The sequence below is a fragment of the Schistocerca gregaria genome, chromosome 4 (genome assembly GCF_023897955.1).
Source record: "Schistocerca gregaria isolate iqSchGreg1 chromosome 4, iqSchGreg1.2, whole genome shotgun sequence".
In the NCBI taxonomy this organism is placed as follows: Eukaryota; Metazoa; Arthropoda; class Insecta; order Orthoptera; family Acrididae; genus Schistocerca; species Schistocerca gregaria.
The window spans coordinates 208,695,208-208,717,424 of NC_064923.1; the positions used below are offsets into that span (position 1 = coordinate 208,695,208).

General features: G+C 41.9%; 1 protein-coding gene across 1 annotated transcript in view; it reads right to left on the bottom strand.

Annotated features, from left to right (window-relative positions):
- Positions 1-22,217, bottom strand: part of LOC126266933 (chondroitin sulfate proteoglycan 4) — a 551,011-nt gene that overhangs the window by 180,296 nt on the left and 348,498 nt on the right. Inside the window, exons 10-11 of the mRNA XM_049971625.1 lie at positions 18,391-18,746; positions 384-495 (exon numbers count right to left, since the gene is read on the bottom strand). Of these exons, the coding sequence (XP_049827582.1) occupies positions 384-495; positions 18,391-18,746 (468 nt within the window). The remainder of the gene's footprint in view (positions 1-383; positions 496-18,390; positions 18,747-22,217) is intronic.

The following is a 22,217-nucleotide window of genomic DNA, read 5'->3' on the forward strand; positions in this document are numbered from 1 at the left end:
GTAGCACTGGATGGAAATCAAATGTGAAAAAGTATAAGATTTTGAATTGTGGGGCTAAAAAAGAATGCTCAAGATCGAGTAAGTAATGATGACATATTGAATGTAATCGGCGATAAAAGAGTTCTGTGGCACATCTTGACTAAAAGAAGGGATCATTTGGCAGGAAGTATACTTGGACACGAAGAAATTGTCAGTTTGGTTATTGAGGGAAGTATGAGGGGAGACGAAGGCCGAACACGGTAAGTAGGCAGAAATGAATGTAGGCTGCATTAGTTATTCAAAGATGAAGGACAGAGTAGTGTGGAGAGATACATCAGACCAGTCTTTGGACTGCGGACGGAAACACCAACAGAGTGAGCGCGCGTCGTAGGCGGAGCACTGACCTGGAGGCGCTCCAGCGTGGCGCGGACCTCGGCGCGCGTCTTCACGGACGGCACGTGCACCAGCGACAGCGAGCCCAGCAGCGGCTCGCAGCCCGGCGCAGTCACGCGGAACCTGGACACACACAGGCAGCACGGCTCTGAGACGCTGCCCACTGCTCTTGGGCGGAGGTATTGCAGAATCTCAAGAATTCCATTACAACTGACCACCCAGAGGCTTAATTGGAGTAAAAAGAGTAAATGGTTCCACTGGCTCTGAGCACTATGGGACTTAACATCTGTGGTCATCAGTCCCCTAGAACTTAGAACTACTTAAACCTAACTAACCTAAGGACAGCACACAACACCCAGCCATCACGAGGCAGGATTAGAACCTGCGACCGCAGTGGTCACTCGGTTCCAGACTGAAGCGCACAGAACCGCATGGCCACACCGGCCAGCAAACATTTTAAACTGGTGCATTGAAGGAGATAGTGTGTTGGTGTTGCTGACAAATAAAACTCCCCCCCCCCCCCCACCCCCCACCCCTCGCCCTCCAGATTTAGTGGTAAGATGGTCCAGTGAACAGCCCGTTAAAAACTGAAAGATCAAGCATGAAAACAGGAAGAAGGTGTACTGAAGCGTGGAAAAAGAATCTAAATAGAATTGGTGAACGGTCCAAGCTAGAGATGTGCAACATCGAGCGAACTTCAATAGCCATGGCGTCGTGGTTATGTCGTCTGCGCCTCGGAAGTTTTCTTTTCACAAAATTGTGAATTGCCCGTCCAGTATGAATGAGATTTTCACTCTACAACGGAGTATGCGCCGATCTGAAACTTCCTGGCAGATTAAAACTGTGCACCGGACCGAGATTCGAACTTCGGACCCTTGCCTTGCGGGAAGCGCTCTACGATTTTTTTTTATTTTTTTATTTTTATTTTTTTTTGCGACCTCATTTTGTTCGTTATTGTTCGTCGCGGACATCCCATGACACCTGTTCAAGTTTACAGTTGATCCGTTCACTCAGTTCTTTTGTCACAGAGGGCAGCTACCCATTTGACGGAACACGCTGTGATACCGTGCCGGCTAACCATCTGAGCTACCGAAACACGACTCACGCCCCGCCCTCTCAGAGCAGATAGAACACTTGCACGCGAAAGGCCAAGGTCCTGAGTTCGAGTCTCGGTCCGGCACACAGTTTTAATCTGCCAGGAAGTTTCATACCCGTTCTGTCATTGACGTGCCAGTTCGCTGTATTCAAATTTGTGTATGTATCATGGTGTAATGTCCGTTTGGAACTGCGAGGTTTAAGGAAGGGGAATCCAGTCGTTCGTGGCTCCAATTCGTTTTACACAAGTACCACTCTTGCATTCCGTTCTGGAAATTCTGACTCTTGAATTCCTTTGTCGTAACACAGTTCACACATGTTTATTTGATGTTTTCGTTCTGTGAGAGGTCTATGGAGCATCTCGACTGCGTCACTATACATCACATTTACTTACGACGGTACTATATTCTCACACAATTTCACGTATTCTGTGACCAACGTATGGTATGGAAATTGCCAAGATTAGAGCAGGAGAACAGACACGTCGATGACCGGATGGAAAGTACATAATTTGTTGTAGAAAAAATGGAGTACAAGGAAGATTTGAACACTGTTGTCCCGCTTTGCCGTCCAGCACCGTGGCCACATAACCACGATGCAGTGGCTCTTGCACTTTGCCCCATGTTGCACGTTTTCGGCTTGGAACGCTCACAAATGTTCTGTTTTGGTCGTTTTTTTCACATTTCAGTACACCATCTTCCTGTTTTCATGCTTGATCTGTGTTCCTTTGTTGACGGGCTACCCACTGGGACAAAAAAAAAGTTGAAATGGCTCTCAGCACTATGGGACTTAACTTCCAAGGCCATCAGTCCCCTAGAACTTAGAACTACATAAATCTAACTAACCTAAGGACATCACAGACATCCATGCCAGAGGCAGGATTCGAGCCTGCGACCGTAGCAGACGCGCGGTTCCAGACTGTAGCGCCTAGAACCGCTCGGCCACTCCGGCCTGCTCCACTGGGACATTTTACCACTAAATCACTAAACCTGAGGAGAGAGAGGGGAGGAGCGGGGGCGGGGGGGGGGGGGGGGGGGGGAGGGGTGCGATGGGGAGTTTCCCTTGCAAGAAGAGAGGATCAAAGCTCGCCCAGCCATACTAATTCATGATTCCTGTGTCGTTTCTCTAGTAAGGGATGTTGCAGATTTATAGTGTTACCGTTGTTCAGTCCCATTCTGTTTCCAGTGACTACTTTGTCAGCGAAACGTGAAACTCTGACCTTCCCACATTTACATTAAATTAACTCTGACGGTTCAGCGAGGTGTGTGGGAGTAGGCCTCGGTGCAGCTGCCAATCTGGCAGTTTCACGAGTTCACGTATCTGAACTGACGGAAATGCCAAATGTTACGCAATGAAAATTTGACATGAGAGTCACTTGTAAATTTGCGATTTCTTTTCATCACTGTTACAATTACGCAATAGTTAATTAAGTGAGCTTGGTACATTTTACTGGGAGACGAAATTGTTCGATTTCTCTCCAGAAGCAAGTGGGTCTATGGCTTGGCAGAATGCGTTCTCATGGTGTCTCAAAATCACAGCCAATTTTCGTGAAAATGGAACTGTTTCCCAAAATGGTTATTGTGGACACTTCCTGGCAATAATCTGCTTGTCACAGGCACACTACCACCAGGTGCTTTAGGGCTGAAATTTGCCTTTGTAGTAACACGTCGAAAAGGAGCCGTCTTCTGGTGCATCCTTGGCATCAGAAAATTCGTGCGTTCCTTGCAAAGTAACGTCTTAACTACAATAAGCGGTGCAGATGGTGTTGACTAATGGAGAGAGACTATTCAAAACCAGTGCAAACCACGTGAATCGTAATAATGCTTTTTCCTAAGTTTCATTGGAAAGTTTATGCTCCTGTCCCTTGTTTTTACGTCGAAAAAGGAACATACTCGTTCGTCAGATTGACAGCAGCATGCAGTTTCCCCACCGAGTGAAGCTCGGGATTTGCGTACAGTTCATGAGGGAATTTGGATTCGAGAGACTTCGCTTCTCGGCTGTCGTCTGGTTCTGGCACCCTGTTTCTGTTCTTAGAGAATTTTAGTTTCACTCAGGCAGTACAAGCCATCTTTTAAGAAGCTCTCCTTTAAAACATTTTGAAATCTCATACGTATATTCTCATTTTTGCGAGCTGCCCTAATGTGAAAGTGTTACTCATTTTTGATTAATTAATCGAGGTCCTAAGGAGTTCGAAGTCATTTTATTTTAGTTTGCTACAATTTTCAGGACATTGCTCTGCATTATTCACTGTACATTGTTCTCTTCATGAGATTAAATAAAAGTTTTGTATTCTCGCTCCAACTTACATCTGGAGATCCCTAAATTCTTACAACATTCCTATGATTAGGTTACCCTTAAATAATAAATAAAAGGATTTGCATTTTAATGATATTTGCTTCATTGTGACTAGTTTCTATCGTGGGCAGTGAGAAGGCACTATTTTTAAAGATAAAAAGATACAGTGGTGTATCGAGTATTAAAGAGTTATATGTTTTACTGTATGAGCAGTTGGTGGATAAGCTATTCAGCCATATTTCGAAATCTTTCGTGTCTGTTAATTATGTCACTATTTATGTTGTTTGTGCCATACGTCCCATGTAGGAAGATTTTGCATTACTCACATTTAATTTTTGCAGGCACTGAATCAGAAAATTACCGTACCGTCAAGTCAGTGAGATTGAGGGCGCTAATGGCATGTAAGAAAGTGAGGCGTCCATCCGGAAAATTGCTGTTGGTATGTGACGAAGTGTTTCGGCAGAGCAAAGGGTATGTGCAGAATGGTTCACGGAAGGCCGTAGAACACAACGAGACGGCTCAGGCGGCACTACCCAGACCACCCACAGAGTAGATCGACACTTCATACGAATGGCATTGCAAGACAGATCTGCATCCTGCTCGTCTCTGGCGCAACAGTGTAACAATGTAACACATCTTACGCTATCAGGGGTGACAATATGTCGCCGTTTATTGCGGCAAGGGTTATGTGTGCGTCGTCCACTTCTCCGTCTACCTTTGACCAATGTACAGAAACATGTTAGAGGCAATGGTGCTTCGAAAGGCGGCGTTGGGGACACGATTGGTATCAGACAGTGTTTTCGGACTAATCCACGTTCCTTTCGACTGAAAATGATGGCGGCATTTTGGTTTGCCGCAGACAGGGGAAGCGGCATCACAGTGGCTGCATTCGCACAAGACATACAGCGGAAATTAAAGCTCTTATGGTGAGGTGTGCTACTGGTTACAACCACGAATCGCAGTTGGTGCGTATCCAGAGCACTGTGATAGTGTGATCTACGTGAATGACTCCTGCGACCCGTAGGCATAGCCTTTTTGCTTAAGACCCCAGACGCCATTTTTCAGCAAGACCGCATGTTGCTGCACGAACACGTATCTTCTTGATGTTACAGGATCTCAGCGTTTTGCCCTGGCCTCCAGGTCATCAAACTTGTCGCCAATCGAAAATGTGTGGGGTACGTTGAAAAGACAAGTGCAGCGCCGTGACCCAACGTCAGGCACCACAGCTTAGCTTTGGAACCAAGTGAATGCAAACTGGATGGTTATACCATATGTCGCGATTTGGGCCTTACATGCGTCGATGCCATCAAGCCTGGAACAAGTTATCAGGGACCATGGCCGACGTTGCGCCTACTAGGCAACAGGGCACGCTGAACGGAGGTGACTGAAATGCTAATCATTTCTGCAGGACATACTAATATACATGTTCTGTAAATGTGGACGTCCTATCTCTAGTCATTCAAGGTGTTCTATTTTTTTCTGACTTTCAGTGAACATTAGCTAATGATCACCGATCGCCACTGTGTAATTCACTTTCCTTCGCTGCGCATATGCAGGAGCGCATGTCTGAGCAGTCGGCAGACTGCGTGTCAGCCAGCAAAACCGTCTTCCAAAACTTTCTGCAGTCAATCGAAAAGTGATTTAATGTACGGTATAAATAAAAATAAGGCACCTGTAATGTAATGTGACGTTCCAGATTTCAAGAGGATGACTAAAAATCTGTGTTTAACACTGAATAGCATAATCTTGTTCGGAAGTAACACTGCTCCGTCTCAATGAACTTTATGTCCCACTGCGTGCTTCCAAGATCCCACATTATCTTCAAGTGGATTTGTTGGTTTTGGAATTTATTTATTAGTAAATATTAATCAGTTGTAGGACTCGAGAACTAGCCATTATGGACGAAATAATAAGCCTGTGTACGTTGAGTGTACACTGTCAGTTGAAATCAAAGGGGCATAATCGTTAATCAACGTAATTTGGCCATTAATTGATACAGTTTTCGAAAACTACTTCGTACACCAATGCACTAGGTAAATCGTCATTATGTTGAGATTGTATCATGGTTCATACCGATGGGTGCAGTGGGTTAGCCTCGGTAGCGACGCCATTTTCGGTTGTTTATCCGAAGTTGCTATTTTGTAAGGTTCTGATACTTGTTACCGAACGGTTGTCCCGCCGATTTTCCAACTGTAACGAGTGCTGTTTAGGTTTCGGTATGGCTGATTTGTTCGATTCGATGTGATTTATTTACATCTAGAATTCGTTATTTTAGACATATTGAGTGGTTTCAGCTTGGGGTTTAGTGATTGTGTTACTGAAAAATCACCAGGACTCATCTGGGTGGAAAGTGAGTTCATAATAGCATGTCTTCCATCCTTAGAAATTTGGTTTTGTATTGTTGTTACTGTGAATGATTGTAACATCAAAAAACAGTTTTGATCTGTATTCTCACAAAATAATTGTTATTATTATGTAATTAAGAGTTTAAAAATCATTAAATTTCAAAAGGTTGACTCTACTTACATATATCACACGAGATGTAGCTGAAATTAGTAGTGACTTCGCGTACTTATTTCCGCAAATGTTCTGCTTAATAACTATCGAAACACTTTTAAAACTTTCAAATAACAATTGAACCGAACTTTCTGAAGCCTGATAGAGGACACCCCCCAAAGTTTCATGCATTTACGGCTTACACCCTCTTCATTCGGCAACTAAGTCAGCCAGCGTCTCTCTCGGCTGGAATTAGGCGGAATGAAGTACTGAATGCATGCGAGTTGTAGTAGCCAAGCGGAGCCGACACGGTAGCTTAGCGTATACGGTCAGAGGCTTAGCTGCCTTCTGTAATAAAAAAAAGACTGAGTTCATGGACCAACGACGAACTGAAACGGGTGTCTTCTGACGTCCGCCCCGAGCATATGCAACGAACTAAAACGAACAAAATGAGGAAAAAAAGGAATAAAGTGGGTGAGGCAACAAACGGCAGTACCGAAGGTCGTAAGTTCGCATAGCGCTTGGTACGAAAATATATATTTGCTGTTCGTGTTTGTAACATATTCTGAGGCTTCTGTAATCGCCAAAGTTAAGTATTTTCTAAAATATTAGTTGTTATTTAAATGTAAGGGCGCGCTTTCTCAATAGTGAGTACCTTCGATTTCGTGAGTTCTATATGTTTAAGAAATGAAAGATGAAATTGCTGTGCGTGAAACAAGATTTATATTTTTTCTTGTCACAAATAATTCACCTTTTTTCTGAATACGTAGCGATTTCCGTGTATGTGGGCAGACAGGAATCTAAGAGCATAACTTAAACTATTGCTAATGAAACTAGCAGCAAATGCCTTTATACTCTTGCTTGTCACAAGTATTTATCTGCGATAGAATTTTTAACAATAGTAGACAGAGGTGAAAGATCCCCGCCATAACATTTTTAGACTGTCAGTCCATATATGAAACATTTTGATCCGTCAGATGCACGTTATAAACTACGTCAAGCTTCAAAAGCTGCAGTAGCCACACGCTCTCGAAAAGGTGTTTTACAATTATGTTTTTAAGAACCAAATTGTTGATGTATCTTATAGGGAAGTAGACTACTTCATCATTTAGACCTTTAGGGACGTATTGACTTGGACTAACAACAATAGGATAGTAAACTTGAGAATATGAAGTTAAAAATTATGCAGTACGATATAAAAAAGTAAAACTGTGAATGTCACACGTCTTCAGTGTGTCTCGTCATACTCACGTAGGGACATGGGTAGTTATAGAAAAGTAGGAATGACTCCTACAAAATCCGTACAGCTGACAACACTACGTTCAAGGCATGTTGTTAATTTTATTTATGCTAGCTGGTGTAAAAGAATCAGAAAACATGCAAACAAAGCAATGTGCAGACTGAAAACGGAGAATTTTTGTAATCTTAGCTGGAGGAGGAATGAAATTATTATATTATACCTATTATATTTTGACTGGTTGTTTTTGTTGATATTCAACAGAATTTTCGCAGTTATTATGACTTTTTTGGTTTCAGATTTAAAATTATTTTATGTATCTAATATTATTTGTTTTACGAAGAAATAGATCTTTCTTATATTCCACTGCTTTATTTTCTGTCATTATCGGATACATGCCACATATGATTTCGAATAATCAACTTTCACTTTCACAATCATTCTAATAATACGAAAACGTTTACTTGGAGTACTTACCTTTTGATTATAGGAGTAACCTACCAGCAGAATTTAGTGTGAAGGCATCTATTCTCAGGTACATAATAACTTTTCTGTGCCTCTTATGTTGTGGCATAACACGTATGCAATCTCGCCACATCAGAAATGAATAAAATGGTAATTTTAGAGTGTACTACATTCACCACACCACATTCTCCCCACATCCGCCACCTATTGGTAATGTTCTAAGGACACCCAAGTCTAACAGTGCGCATTTCATACAGATGTACAGGAGATTTCAGAAAACTGTGTGAACAGAAGATAGAACACCTTTAACGATAGCCAACGATGTGGCCAAACGCGACACAAAATTTTGCGGTCCGTCACCAGTGCTCGGGTTAGCTGTCTTTCGTATAGTTCAAGTGTTTTGTTTCGATTTTCATTGCCAATTTACAATACGTGCGGTTCTCTTTGGTCTATATCGTCCGTAAATGGTTTACTGTTGTTGACAGCCATTCATCCTACGACAAAATGACACTCCAAAAGGCCATCAATTCATTCTCGTTCGAATTCTGTAGCTTGCTCATAAGCTGCCCTTTGGACTGGTTAGATTCGACCAGGCATAGTGGTCTTTTATTCAAGCAGCCCGCTGCACGACAGCAAAACACAAAATGTGACACTCCTCTATAGCCCGTTCATTACCGACAATGTATGCTCAACAGTCGTTCAAACTGCTCCGCCCAGCATAAACGCTTGCTGTCACTCCGTAATTGTAAACATTTTCACGTCACGCTTCGCTTTGAATTTCCTTTAAACATTATACTCGTACACGTTTCCTTAATGGTATTCCAATGTGCAGAAACAATAATGCTTTTGCGGGAAGCAGCTAGGTATCAAATTGTACGCATTTGTTGTACAAAATGTTGTTAGCGACATTACAGCTACAGTGTTAATTGTGACACGCCAAACATTTGTCGTTCAGGCGAAAACCACCAAATTGCAGCAAACGCTCGACTTTCTCTTTGTTTCGGCAGGAAACTGTGTATGAAGGTACTAAACTGTTTGCCTGTGCCAATTAACGCAATTAATCTGAAATTATTCTCAGGACATACACTCAGTTTTATATCTTTGGCAATAGACGCTAGTCATTAGCCACAAGTGACAAGGAGAAAGTTAACACTCCTTTTATCAGGCCGTAAGTTATAGTATCTGCTAACTAGTTCGATGTAGTTCGTATTGCTGTCATCAAAACAGATACAGCCACTCCAGCATCAATAAATCAATTTACAACACAACAATACTCGTACTGAGTACGGAACACTACTCTATGCAAAAAATAATTGAAATAACTACCAGAGAGAAAGTTGAGGAGAACAGGACATATGTCCTTCATTTGTCGATATTTAGAACTATGATAAACGACAAACGTTGTCATAAAGTGCGCACCTAACAATATTAATAGCTGGTAAAGATTAGGTTCAGGATGGGATGCAAAAAGAGAAAGCTTGAATCTCTGTAAAAACATCGCATCCGACAATGTCTTATGGCATTATATAGTTGTTTTCTGACAACTGGTTACCTATTTGACTTCTGTGTTTCTACTTTTTTCCGTGGATAAGCAACACGGCCAACCACTACTTATTAGAATGCTCAAGGTATACGAGTTGGCATAGCTACCGATTATCAGTGGACAGTATCAATGTTTTCGCAATCGATGGGGTCGAAAAATTACTGTTCAAAGCTAACATGGTAGCATTTAAATTAAACTGTTTCTCTCTTTTTTAACAAGAAAATAACACAAGTGCGACTTGGATCAAGTGTGAGATAACAGATGTAGGTCTACATTCGGAAATGTGTCAACCACAGCTACTATATTACGCGAACGAATAATGTTCGACCAAACAAATAATGAAAGTGACACGAGATAAAATAATCTAAATTACATCTTGTGACAAGACCTGTCACAACATGTACTGGATCCGAGGTTTAAACTTAATTTTGCTCATGTATGACGTTTCAGTCATTGTTTCCAGACCTGCAGTAAATGAGACTCTTGCTTTTCAGAACTACGCTACATGACCCGTCGGAAAGAAGATTAGATCCATTATACGTGAAAAGTTAATATGCTCCACTGACTAAAATATAATCTTCGTACATCCATATTTAAACTGGATGATAGTGGGACATCAGCTTGTATCATTTTCATTGAAAATGAAACTCCTCTAGCTGTACGTAAGATTTCATATTTATTTCGCTACTAGTTTCACGTTGTGTCAACGCCATTTTCAAGCCCGTTCGCTCTGTGATATCAACTGTGTATGGCTGAGTACTAGAAGTTCGCGGTGAGACCAATACGTGCTCCACATAAGATGCTGCCACAAAAACGTCCATCTTCACTTCACTAACCAACAATTACTTTTGTTTTTGTTTTATAACTCACATGTCAGCACCGGAAATCCATACCTACACAATAAACCCCTTCGTTGTCCCACCTGCAACCTGCAAAGAATTTCCAAAGTGGAATACTACGCCTTGACACTATCTGTAGGGAAATGAAGAGCTTAAAGGAAAAATAACTGGCAGTAAACTGTGTTTTTTTTCTTGTTTTTCTTTTTTTTGAAACATAGGACACTATGTGACATTTATTGATATATGTGAATCCGTATCTCGTAGGTGGAAATGAATATTAAATCGAGGTCCTGATAATGCATTGGAAGAAGACTGAAGCAGACAATTGTAAATGTGATTCTACCAACTGTAAAAATACTTTATGCAGCAATAACGGAGAATCGCCGTTCCGTATGGCATGAGTAAGTTCCCATCAAAAAATTTTACGAATATCAACGGGACAACCATGTGTAAGAGTATATAGTAATTGTAAATGCTACTGTTATCAATGTTCCTTTGGTTTTTTTTTGCATCGTATCGGAACTGTAATACTGACTTCATCTCTTACGAAATTAATATGACATCAGAGAAATGTTTTGAAGATGTCAGCCTGGAAGAAAATAACATCCAGTATCTACTTGAATGATAAAATGATCCAAGCAATTTGGTTTTCCTATGAAAATAATTTTTTTTCTCACTTTGGAAGTATCAACAGCGTGTACTATTTGCTTCGCTTTTCACTTGTCTGGAATACACGCGGCCGGCCAGGGTGGCCGAGCGGTTCTAGCCGCTACAGTCTGGAACCGCGCGACCACTACGGTCGCAGGTTTGAATCCTGCCTCGGGCATGGATGTGTGTGATGTCCTTAGGTTAGTTAGGTTTAAGCAGTTCTAAGTTCTAGGGGACAGATGACCTCAGAAGTGGAGTCCCATAGCGCTCAGAGCCATTTGAACCATTTGAATACACGCAAAGCTCCGTTTGTTTTCATCCACGGCACGATACAGCTGTCCCCATCACTAGGCCCAGAGTCAACTCGGCAGGAATGTACTCTGGCGCAGGAGCAGTAAAATCAATTGTAGAGCAACTGATGAGTTGGTTAAAGAAGAGAGATCTCAGAGTAACAACTTAGGTAATTGAGGTTAACAACGGCAATCATGAAAACAGCCGTTTTCTGCAGAAAAAACAAAGCACAAAAAGAACCAGAGTAATTCCAGGGAGTAGGAGTGGATTTAACTGCACCGTGAGCTCAACACACACACACACACACACACACACACACACACACACACACACAGGGAGAGACAAACAAGCGGGCTGCTTTGACAATAGAGAATGCCGCACCGCCGCTTACTCTGCTCTGTGCACGGACAACATTCAATCATCGTTTAGAGATTACAGCATTCGCCCTTTTCAAAGAGATGCACGTGGAAACGACTACCCACAGCCCGCTTCGTCCGCCGCACCACTAGTGTATAAGGCATTCAATTCGCGACGCTCACAACCGTATTTCACGTTTCTACAAAGCTCTCATTAGTGTTAATTCAGTGAGGGTACTTTTGTGTATTTGGTTAGTAATACATGGTGGTACATGACACAAAAGTATTTCGGCAATGCTTACAGGATGTTTTCGACAGAAACTGTTGACCCGTTCGCCGCACTTACGGATTTAAGGAACGGCATCATTAATGATATTCAGTTTTTTACAACTAGCTATTTTCGTTTTTAGGACTACAGGTAACAGGTACGTGCTGTACCATTGCTGCTGCGGGACTCACATATTCTACATGTCCAAGTTAGCCGTACTGTCGCTGATATTTCGAAAAGCTTCAAGATAGGAACAAAACGTTATCGAGAAGTGGCTAAACGCTAAGTGATGAAGCTCGCCACGCGGTCAATATTCGCAACTGTTTTATCTCTTAATCTATTGAACCACATAGTTTAAAAACTGAACTTTGTTCACAGGAAGAGTAATCAATAATTAGAAGGCTAAGAGGTGTAGTGACATAAAACACTCGTTAATTACACAAGAAACATTTCTTACATATAGAAAGGATATACTGTATGTCACGTGGCACACATGGAGTTCCGTGTTTACGTCACTTTAGAGGCAGAAAAGGGGTCCGCCGGCAGTCTTCGCATATAGCATATTTCCTGAGAGTTTTTAAATCAACCAACATTATGTTTCTGAGTCCTCTTATTACTAGATTCGACTGCCGTCATAAAATACATAGTTTCTTAATCCAGCAGTCATTTCATTTTATTGAGATTTAGTATATTATTATTGCTCTTTCTTGCATCCTATCTTACCATCCAATTTTCCGCCCCACATTTCTTCTGTGGCATACATTTTTTGATTCTCAGTCGTTTTGCTCTGACTGCATGCATTACTGTTGTTTCCAGAGCTTCTCTTTCAGTCCCATTCTGTTGTGTCAACCAACAGAAACACTTTCAAAATCCTATCTCCATTGAAAGTAAGTTTCTCTTAATCTGTTGCGTTATTTCCCATGTTTCTTCTTCGTACGATGACATACTTTATATAATAGTTTTACATCTCCTGATCTCCTTTCCTGATGTAATACATATGCTCCATAAAACTCCATCTAATTGTTTGGTTTCTAGTCTCCTTTTGAGAAATGAGGTTCCTAATTTAGCTTTTACTGGAACAATATCTGTTAATAATGATTCCCAAATATTTGTATGAGTCCGCAGATTTTACTATCTCAAATTCCAACGGAATATCTTTACTCATTCCTCCAGTGACCAATCATTTTGTTTTCTGTAAATTATCGATTAAGCCCCATTTCTGGTATTCTCAGTGCAACTTTCTTACCATGCTGTTAATGTCATCTCAGTCCTCTGTAAAAATGGCTTGGTCAACAGGCAAAATGCAAAATGAAGAGGTTTTCAGCGCTCACAAACTCACTCATACTACGACAGGAATATTTACATGACCTTAAGGCAGGATTCACTGTTTTTTGTTTTATTTTCTCATTTCAGAGTTGCAATTGCAAACCTACGCCCACAGTTATGCGCTGCATCTATTACAATCTCTGGCTCCCTTTACAGTTTTTACCCTCTTGCAGTCATGCTTCCATTTATCATCCGCAACGTCAACTCTGCCTCCCTGGTGTTCAAAAATGGTTCAAATGGCTGTGAGCACTATGGGACTTAACTTCTGAGGTCATGAGTTCTCTAGAACTTAGAACTACTTAAACCTAACTAATCTAAGGCCATCACACACATCCATGCCCGAGGCAGGATTCGAACCTGCGACCGTAGCGGTCTCGCGGTTCAGACTGGAGTGCCTAGAACCACGCGGCCACTCCGGCCGGCTCCCTAATGTCTTTACCTTTTCTAAAGCCAAACTGATTGTCATCTATCACATCCCAAATTTTCTTTTCCATTCTTCACAGTTTATTTTTGTCAGCATCTAGGACGCATGGGCTGTAAAGTAAAATCTGCGACAATTATAGCAACTTGTCGGCTCTTACTATCTTCGGGATAGTGAGGATGATATTTTTCTGAAAGTCTGTTGGTATATCGTCAGTATTATACATTGTCCACACGAAAGTGAATATTCTTTTTGTTTCCACATCCACCCAATGGTTTTAGAAATTCTGGTCGAATGTTATCCATCCCGTCTGTCGTATTTGATCATAAAACGGCCAAAGTTCTTTTAAATTCTCGTTCTATTGCTGGTCCTCAGTCCCTTCCATATCGACGCCTGGTTCTTTTTCTGTCACGACATCAAACAAGTCCTGCTCCTCATAGAAGCCTTCTATGTACTCTTCCCACCCATGCACCCTCTCCTCTACATTTAACAGCAGAATTCCCATTGCGCTCTTAGTGTTAGCACCCTTACATTTAATTTCACCAAAGGTTGTTTTGACTCTTCTGTGTGCTGAGTCAGTTCTTTCGACAATCATTTCTTTTCCAGGTTCTTCACATTTTTCATGCAGCCACTTCTCCTTATCTTCCATGCACTTCCTATTTACTTCATTTCTAAGCGATTTGTATTTCTGTTTTCCTGAATGTCTTTCATCATCTGTGTAATTCTTTCTTTCACCGATCAGCTTCTTCTTTTACCCATGATTAATTCGTGGTTTCCTTCTTTGTACCTATCGTTTTCTTTCCAACTCCTGTGATTGCCCTTTCTAGATACACTCATTCCTCCTCAACTGAAATGCCTACTGGGTATCACAGTATCAATAGCCTCAGAGAACTTCAACCGTATCTCGTTATTCCTAAGTACATCCACATCTCGCTTCTTTGCTCACTAATTTTACCTGAATAATCACTTAACATTCAGCCATCTTCATCATTACTAAATTGTAGTCTGGGTCGATATCAGCTCCCGGGTATGCCTTACAATTCTGTATCTTATTACGAAATCTCTGCCCGACCATGAAGTAAAGTAACTGAAATCTTACCGTATCTCTCCGCCTTTTCCTAGTATACCTCCCCCTCTTGTGATTCTTGAATAGATTATTCACTTTACCAACTGAAATTTATTCAGGAACGTAATTATCATTCTCCTCTCTCGTTCCTACTACCAATATTATCTTCTCCCGTAACCTTTACTTCTACTCCTTCCCCTACAACCGCATTCCAGTCCCCCATGACTATTAGATTTCGATCTTCCTGGTGCTGAATGACCCGTTCGGTATCCTAATGTACTTTCTCTGTCTCTTCATTTTCTGCTTGCGACATCGTCATCTGTACCCGAATTATTGTTGTCGGTGTTGGTCTGCTGTCGATTCTGATGAAAATAATCCCATCACTGAACTGTTCACAGTAACTCACTTTCCGCCCTACCTTCCTATTCATAACGTGGTGTACTCCTGTAATACCATCTTCTGCTGCTGTTAATATTACCCTATACTCGCCTGACCAGAAATCTGTACCCTTCTTCCATTTCACTTCACTGATCGTACTATGTCTAAACTCAGCCTTAGCATTTCCCTTTTCAGATTTTCTAGCTTCCCTACCAATTGAAACTTCGGTAATTTCACGCCCCGAATCGTGGAACGCTATCTTTTCGTAGGCTGTTCAATCTTTTTCACATGGTGACCTCCAACTTGGCATTCCTCTCACGGACAGCCGAATGAGGGTTGGTCGAGATTATTTTGCCAATGGAGAAATCATCTTGGCACCTTTTCAATTACAGACCACATGTCTTGTGAATACACAGTATGTGTCTTTACTGCAGTGGTTTCTTTTGCCTTCTGCATCTTCATGCCGTGATTCGTTACTGATATTCCTAATTTTTCGGGGAAATTTCCAACCTCCAGGCGTAAGAAAGGGCGCTGAATTCTTGCCTCTCCTCCGTCCTCTTTGACAAGGTCGTTGGCAGAATGAGGGTGAGTTCTTATGCTGTAATTCTTCGGCCGCCATTGCTTATAACTTTTATAAAAAATTTAAGTAGTGGTAAGATTCGATGCCGGGTAGATGACGTTTTGATTAGTATCCAGAAACGTACCTTTTTATTGTGCTTCATTTTCTTCGTTATTGTTCTTGGAATTTCACCTGTGTGGAAGTCACATCACAGCTGTTCAAGCTGGTAGTTTGGTACTTCATTAGTTTTCTTATTATAGTAGGGAACCCTAAGACGAAACACGCTGAGATACAATGCTGGCTTCACGAGAACACGGATGTTCGTGTCACTAATCAGTTTAACGATTACCTTCGGATGTTTCCTACTTCCATATTCAAATTAATATCATAATAATTTTTTAAATAATACACCACGTAAGTTAATATGACTAAAAAGTATAAAATAATACCCATACACAATCCTAATACCCATACACAATCATAACCTCGTACAGATAGCTCCGAATATTTCTGATTGTGAATGTTTAATACCTATGAAAATGCTTGTAAGATTGAAAACGAAAAACTTGGGATGCATGTAAGTGATAATAGTAGTGGTGTAACTGACGAGAAGTGTACTACTCATGCAGAAATTATATGTTGCACGTGTCCCACTGCTTTTGTTTTACATCTTACAAAGATTTTCATAGCTAATAAAAATTCACAATCACAAATTTTCATAACTTTCTGTATGGGATTAGGAAACTATATCGGGGTAGGAGAAACTATTTACACCTTTCATTGTGATTTCGAAACATGACATACATGAAAATGCATTTTTATTTAAATTATTGTTTTCCGTTTCTTAGTCTTATTTGTGTGCAATCTTGGAATCGGTGTCAAACATTTTGATGAGTTTATAAGAGAGATTTGTCTTATATTTCAGTTTTACTTCAGTTTGTCTTCACCTGATTCAACCAGCACGTTGCTTCCTCCTACGTATATCTCACGAAAAGAACGGGAAGGTGAAAATTAGAGGTTCTAAATCACACGTAGCCTAACAAGCAATCGCTCTCCCCACGAACCATTCACAATTGGAACAGGTACAGGCAGAAATGGTTGTGGTACACAAACTATCTTCCGCCACACACTGGACAAGAAAGCGTACTAATATTGCCATATCAATCAGTTCTGTGCTATACTGAAACCTTCAGTCTTGTAGCTCATCGGAATATCAGTTTAGAATAAATTCCAAAATTTGTACCGAAGAGACAGACAAGAAAAAGATATCCATATCCCCCCCCCCCCCTCCCTCCAATGTCTCTGCTCTTTCTGCATTCAACCATTAACGCATGTCGATACTACCCATATAACACGCCAGTCCTGCAGGGGCAGCCAAGATGTCATGTGTTATCAAACTATTTCATCCCCAACCACATCCATCTACACAGATCGACGAGAAAAGCAAGTTAATATGGCATTTACATCCAGTTTGTGATCTATGTATAGAAGTTCAAGTCCGTTAACGCATCGAGAAATTAGTTTGAAATCATTTGTGAGATTTGGGAGGAATTGACAGACAAGAAAGCGACCTTATAAAAAAGTGGTAAAAAAGTGAATGTAGCTCAAAAATGTTTAACTTGTTGCAATGAAACGCTTAAAATACCATGAGATTTATAAACACCATGGCAAATCTATTTCGTGGGGCACAACACAGTGTCAGATATGCTGAACCGTTTTTATCGAGTTTATTGACAGTATAACCCAGCGGATACGAGACCTGTTGCAATTTTTTAAAATTTATTTTTCAGGCTGACAAACATCGAAGTCAAGATCGAACATGAAATCTTTTATTGGATTGATTACTATTTTCATCCACGTTCACATTATATAACATTCTTGATTAATGTTGGAACAATTACGGCTACACAGATCATTACAATCTTTCTTAAAATGACAAAATCTATACCTGGCATTATTGAGAACAGCTTTTCATCGTTCGTGTCTAGTGTAACTGAAGATTAGTCATAAAACAAAGCCGTTGTGCCATTAAAACTTAGTAACTGGCACAACCAGTCCTTACATCACTTCGTAACAGAGACTTTAAACATGAAATGATGAAAATATTGACTTTATAAGGGCACAACACCTTTGTGTTGTGACCATCGGTCAATTAGTCCGACGACGAATGATGAAAGGCTGTTTTTAATTATGTTATGTTATGTAGTCATTTTAACGGTTTGTGAAGCCGTAATGATATACACACTCATCAAGAATGTTTTATGACCTGCAGTTTAACAGATTTTTAGCCAAAACTAATAATCAATCGAAGAACGATATTGACTTCTTGGGTTCCCAGTCTCTGACATGATCAGTTTTATCAAAAACAGAACTTTTGCAATTTTGCCGTCTTGGATAAATTATTGTGACTATCATCGATACATTTTTTTAGACAACATAATTGTGTGGAGAAAACAGCGATTAATTTACTTATAATCAATTATTCAAAATGACAGTCACAATCGCTTTATTTATTTTGCGGCCAACCGGTTTCAAACAGCGATGGGGTCATCTTCAGGGAAATTTACGCTATTTGGTCGCTCGCTGGAGTCGTCACCCTGCCTGTGCACGGTTGGTAACTAGTAACAGTTGGTAATAATGCGGTTGTGACTGTCATTTTGAATAATTGATTATCATGTATACACTCGATAACAACAGGCTCACAGGGCGAGTAGAGACGGACAGGGGGCTATTACCTGATCTCGTCGCGCACGTGTGAGTAGGCCTTGCGGTGCAGGCGGTAGCGCAGGCGGCCGGCGCGCAGGTCCAGCTGGGTGAAGGTGTCGGCGAGCTGTAGGTGCTGGTGTGGTGGCGAGCCCTGCAGGTGCAGCGCGCCGTACCGCGGCGCGGCCGTCAGCCGGTACTGCACCAGCGCCGCGTCGGTGGGCAGCGGCGCCGTGCGGAAGCTGAGCTGCGCGTCCGTCAGCAGCGCGTCGCGGCTGCCGTTGAGCAGCAGCTCGTGTGCGCGCTCCGCCACCAGCTGAAGCTCCGTGAACGTCACGCGGAAGTCGTACGTCTTGGGGCTCTCCACGTCCAGCACCGACACCTTGAACTGAACACAGCGCCACCGTGAGGTCTCGGCACAAGCTGTATTCTCGTCGTCACGTGTTTAACATTGCCCTATGCATTCCTTCGCACAAGTTGTTACATCGCCGATGACGCCGCATTCCTTGCCATCGCCTCTATTCTCGAATGGTCCCAACGCCTTCTCCAGAATCATCTTGACCTTTTTGCCGCATGGTGTAACCAGTGTCACCTGAAAACCAATCTTTCCTAGACCCAGGCAATCAACGTGAGTCGTACCACTCGCTCCTTCTGGCTCCTAGATTTATCCCCATCTTCGCCAGCCCAGTCCTCCTCTCCCTCACCATCACCTACCTTGGCCACACCATTGACCTTCACCTCACCTGGATCCCTCATCTCCGCTCCATCCAATCCAAGGCCTACAACCGCCTCCGCCTCCTCAAACGCCTCTCTGGCCAGACATGGGCGTTTCATCTCTAAACCATTCTCCACATCTACAAATCCTTAATCCATACCATCCTCTGTTATGCCAGTCCCGCCTGGATATCTGACCCCCAAATTCTGTAAGTCCCTACAGATCCTCGAACGCCATGCATTCCGCCTCACCTTCTGTATACACCTCCCGTTCCCCACACAGATCCTCTACACCCACATTCCTTCCCCCCATCTGCTACTATTCCTCAAACATATCTGCATACTCTACACTACCCGCCACCTCGATCCTGCTCACCTCCTGGTGGCTCAACTCCTCTCCAATCCCCGTCCTCTGCCACGCCTTTACTGTTGTGTCCCCCCTACTCTCCATCTCTGCACCCTTCATCTCCCGTCCCAAGGTGGCTTCTGTCAACTCCCCCTCGGTCCCTCCATTTATCACTCCTATCAACAAGTTCCGGGAAAATAAGGAATACAGAAATACAAGTCGCTGAGGAATGAAATAAATAGGAAGTGCAGGGAAGCTAAGACGAAATGGCTGCAGGAAAAATGTGAAGTTATCGAAAAAGATATGATTGTCGGAAGGACAGACTCAGCATACAGGAAAGTCAAAACAACCTTTGGTGACATTAAAAGCAACGGTTGTAACATTAAGAGTGCAACGGGGATTCCACTGTTAAATGCAGAGGAGTGAGCAGATAGGTGGAAAGAATACACTGAAAGCCTCTACGAGGGTGAAGATTTGTCTGATGTGATAGAAGAAGTAACAGGAGACGATTTAGAAGAGATACGGGATCCAGTATTAGAATCGGAATTTAAAAGAGCTTTCGAGGTCTTACGGTCAATTAAGGCAGAAGGGATAGATAACATTCCATCAGAATTTCTAAAATCATTAGGGGAAGTGGCAACAAAACGACTATTCACGTTGGTGTGTAGAATATATGAGTCTGGCGACATACCATCTGACTTTCGGAAAAGCATCATCCATACAATTCCGAAGACGGCAAGAGCTGACAAGTGCGAGAATTATCGCACAATCAGTTTAACAGCTCATGCATTGAAGCTGCTTACAAGAATAATGTACAGAAGAATGGAAAAGAAAATTGAGAATGCGCTAGGTGATGATCAGTTTGGCTTTAGGAAAAGTAAAGGCACGAGAGAGGCAATTCTGACGTTACGCCTAATAATGGAAGCAAGGCTAAAGAAAAATCAAGACACGTTCATAGGATTTGTCGACCTGGAAAAAGCGTTCGACAATATAAAATCGTGCAAGCTGTTCAAGAATCTGAAAAAGTAGGGGTATGCTAAAGGGAGAGACGGGTCATATACAATATGTACTACAACCAATAGGAAATAATAAAAGTGGATGATCAAGAACGAAGTGCTGGTATTAAGAAGGGAGTAAGACAAGGCTGTAGCCTTTCGCCCCTACTCTTCAATCTGTACATCGAGGAAGCAATGATGGAAATAAAAGAAAGGTTCAGGAGTGGAATTAAAATACAAGGTGAAAGGATATTAGCGATACGATTCGCTGATGACATTGCTATCCTGAGTGAAAGTGAAGAAGAATTAAATGATCTGCGGAACGGAATTAACAGTCTAATGAGTACACAGTATGGTTTGAGAGTAAATCGGAGAAAGATGAATGTAATGAGAAGTAGTAGAAATGAGAACAGCGAGAAACTTAACATCAGGATTGATGGTCACAAAGTCAATGAAGTTAAGGAATTCTGCTACCTAGGCAGTAAAATAAGCAATGACAGACGGAGCAAGGAGGACATCCAAAGCAAACTCGCTATGGCAAAAAAGGCATTTCTGGCCAAGAGAAGTCTACTAATATCAAATACCGGCCTTAATTTGAGGAAGAAATTTCTGAGGATGTACGTCTGGAGTACAGCATTGAATGGCAGTGAAACATGGACTGTGGGAAAACCGGAACAGAAGAGAATCGAAGTATTTGAGATGTGGTGCTATAGACGAATATTGAAAATTAGGTGGACTGATAAGGTAAGGAATGAGGAAAGGAATATGTGGAAAACACTGATATGGAGAAGGGACAGGATGATAGGACATCTGCTAAGGAATGAGGGAATGACTTCCATTGTACTAGAGGGAGCTGTAGAGGGCAAAAACTGTAGAGGAAGACAGAGATTGGAATACGTCAAGCAAATAATTGAGGACGTAGGTTGCAAGTGCTACTCTGAGATGAAGAGGTTAGCACAAGAAAGGAATTCGTGGCTGGCCGCATCAAACCAGTCAGTAGACTGATGACAAAAAAAAAAAAAAAAAAAAACACAATGGCGGACGAGTGCCGAGGATATTTTTGACTCATCTGGCTGCCGATCTCAGGCCTATCTTTTTCACTAACGTGGCGCTCCGCCCGTCGGATCTACTCTCTCAAATCAGCATGAGCACCTGGTCTCCTCATGCCTGCGATAAATTGGTGGATTTTCATGGTTTATCCGCTGAGCCAGGACTGCAGTACGTTCTCGACAGGCCAGAGGACATAGCAGACTCATTTAGCAGCTGCGCTGTGTCTCGCTGAAAGTATGTTTACAGACGTTATTTTACTGTAGTATATTTTTATATTTCGAAAATGATTTCTATCGTTCTGAGGAAGTTAATATGCGCTATATTATGAAGAATATTGCGGCAGTCTCCGGCAATTTCTACATTATCTACTCATATACAGGCTGGTCCATTGATAGTGACCGGGCCAAATATCACACGAAATAAGCGTCAAACGAAGAAACTACAAAGAACGAAACTCGTCTACCTTGAACGGAGAAACCAGATGGCGCTATGGTTGGCCCGCTAGATGGCGCTGCTGTAGGTCAAACGGATATCAACTGCTTTTCTAAAAATAGGAACCACCCATTTCTTATTCCATATTCGTGTAGTACGTAAAGAAATATGAATGTTTTAGTTGGACCACTTCTTTCGCTTTATGATAGATGGCGCTATAATAGTCACTAACGTATAAGTACGTGGTATCACGTAACATCCCGACAGTGCGGACGGTATTAGCTTCCTGATATATTACCCGTGTTAAAATGGACCGTTTACC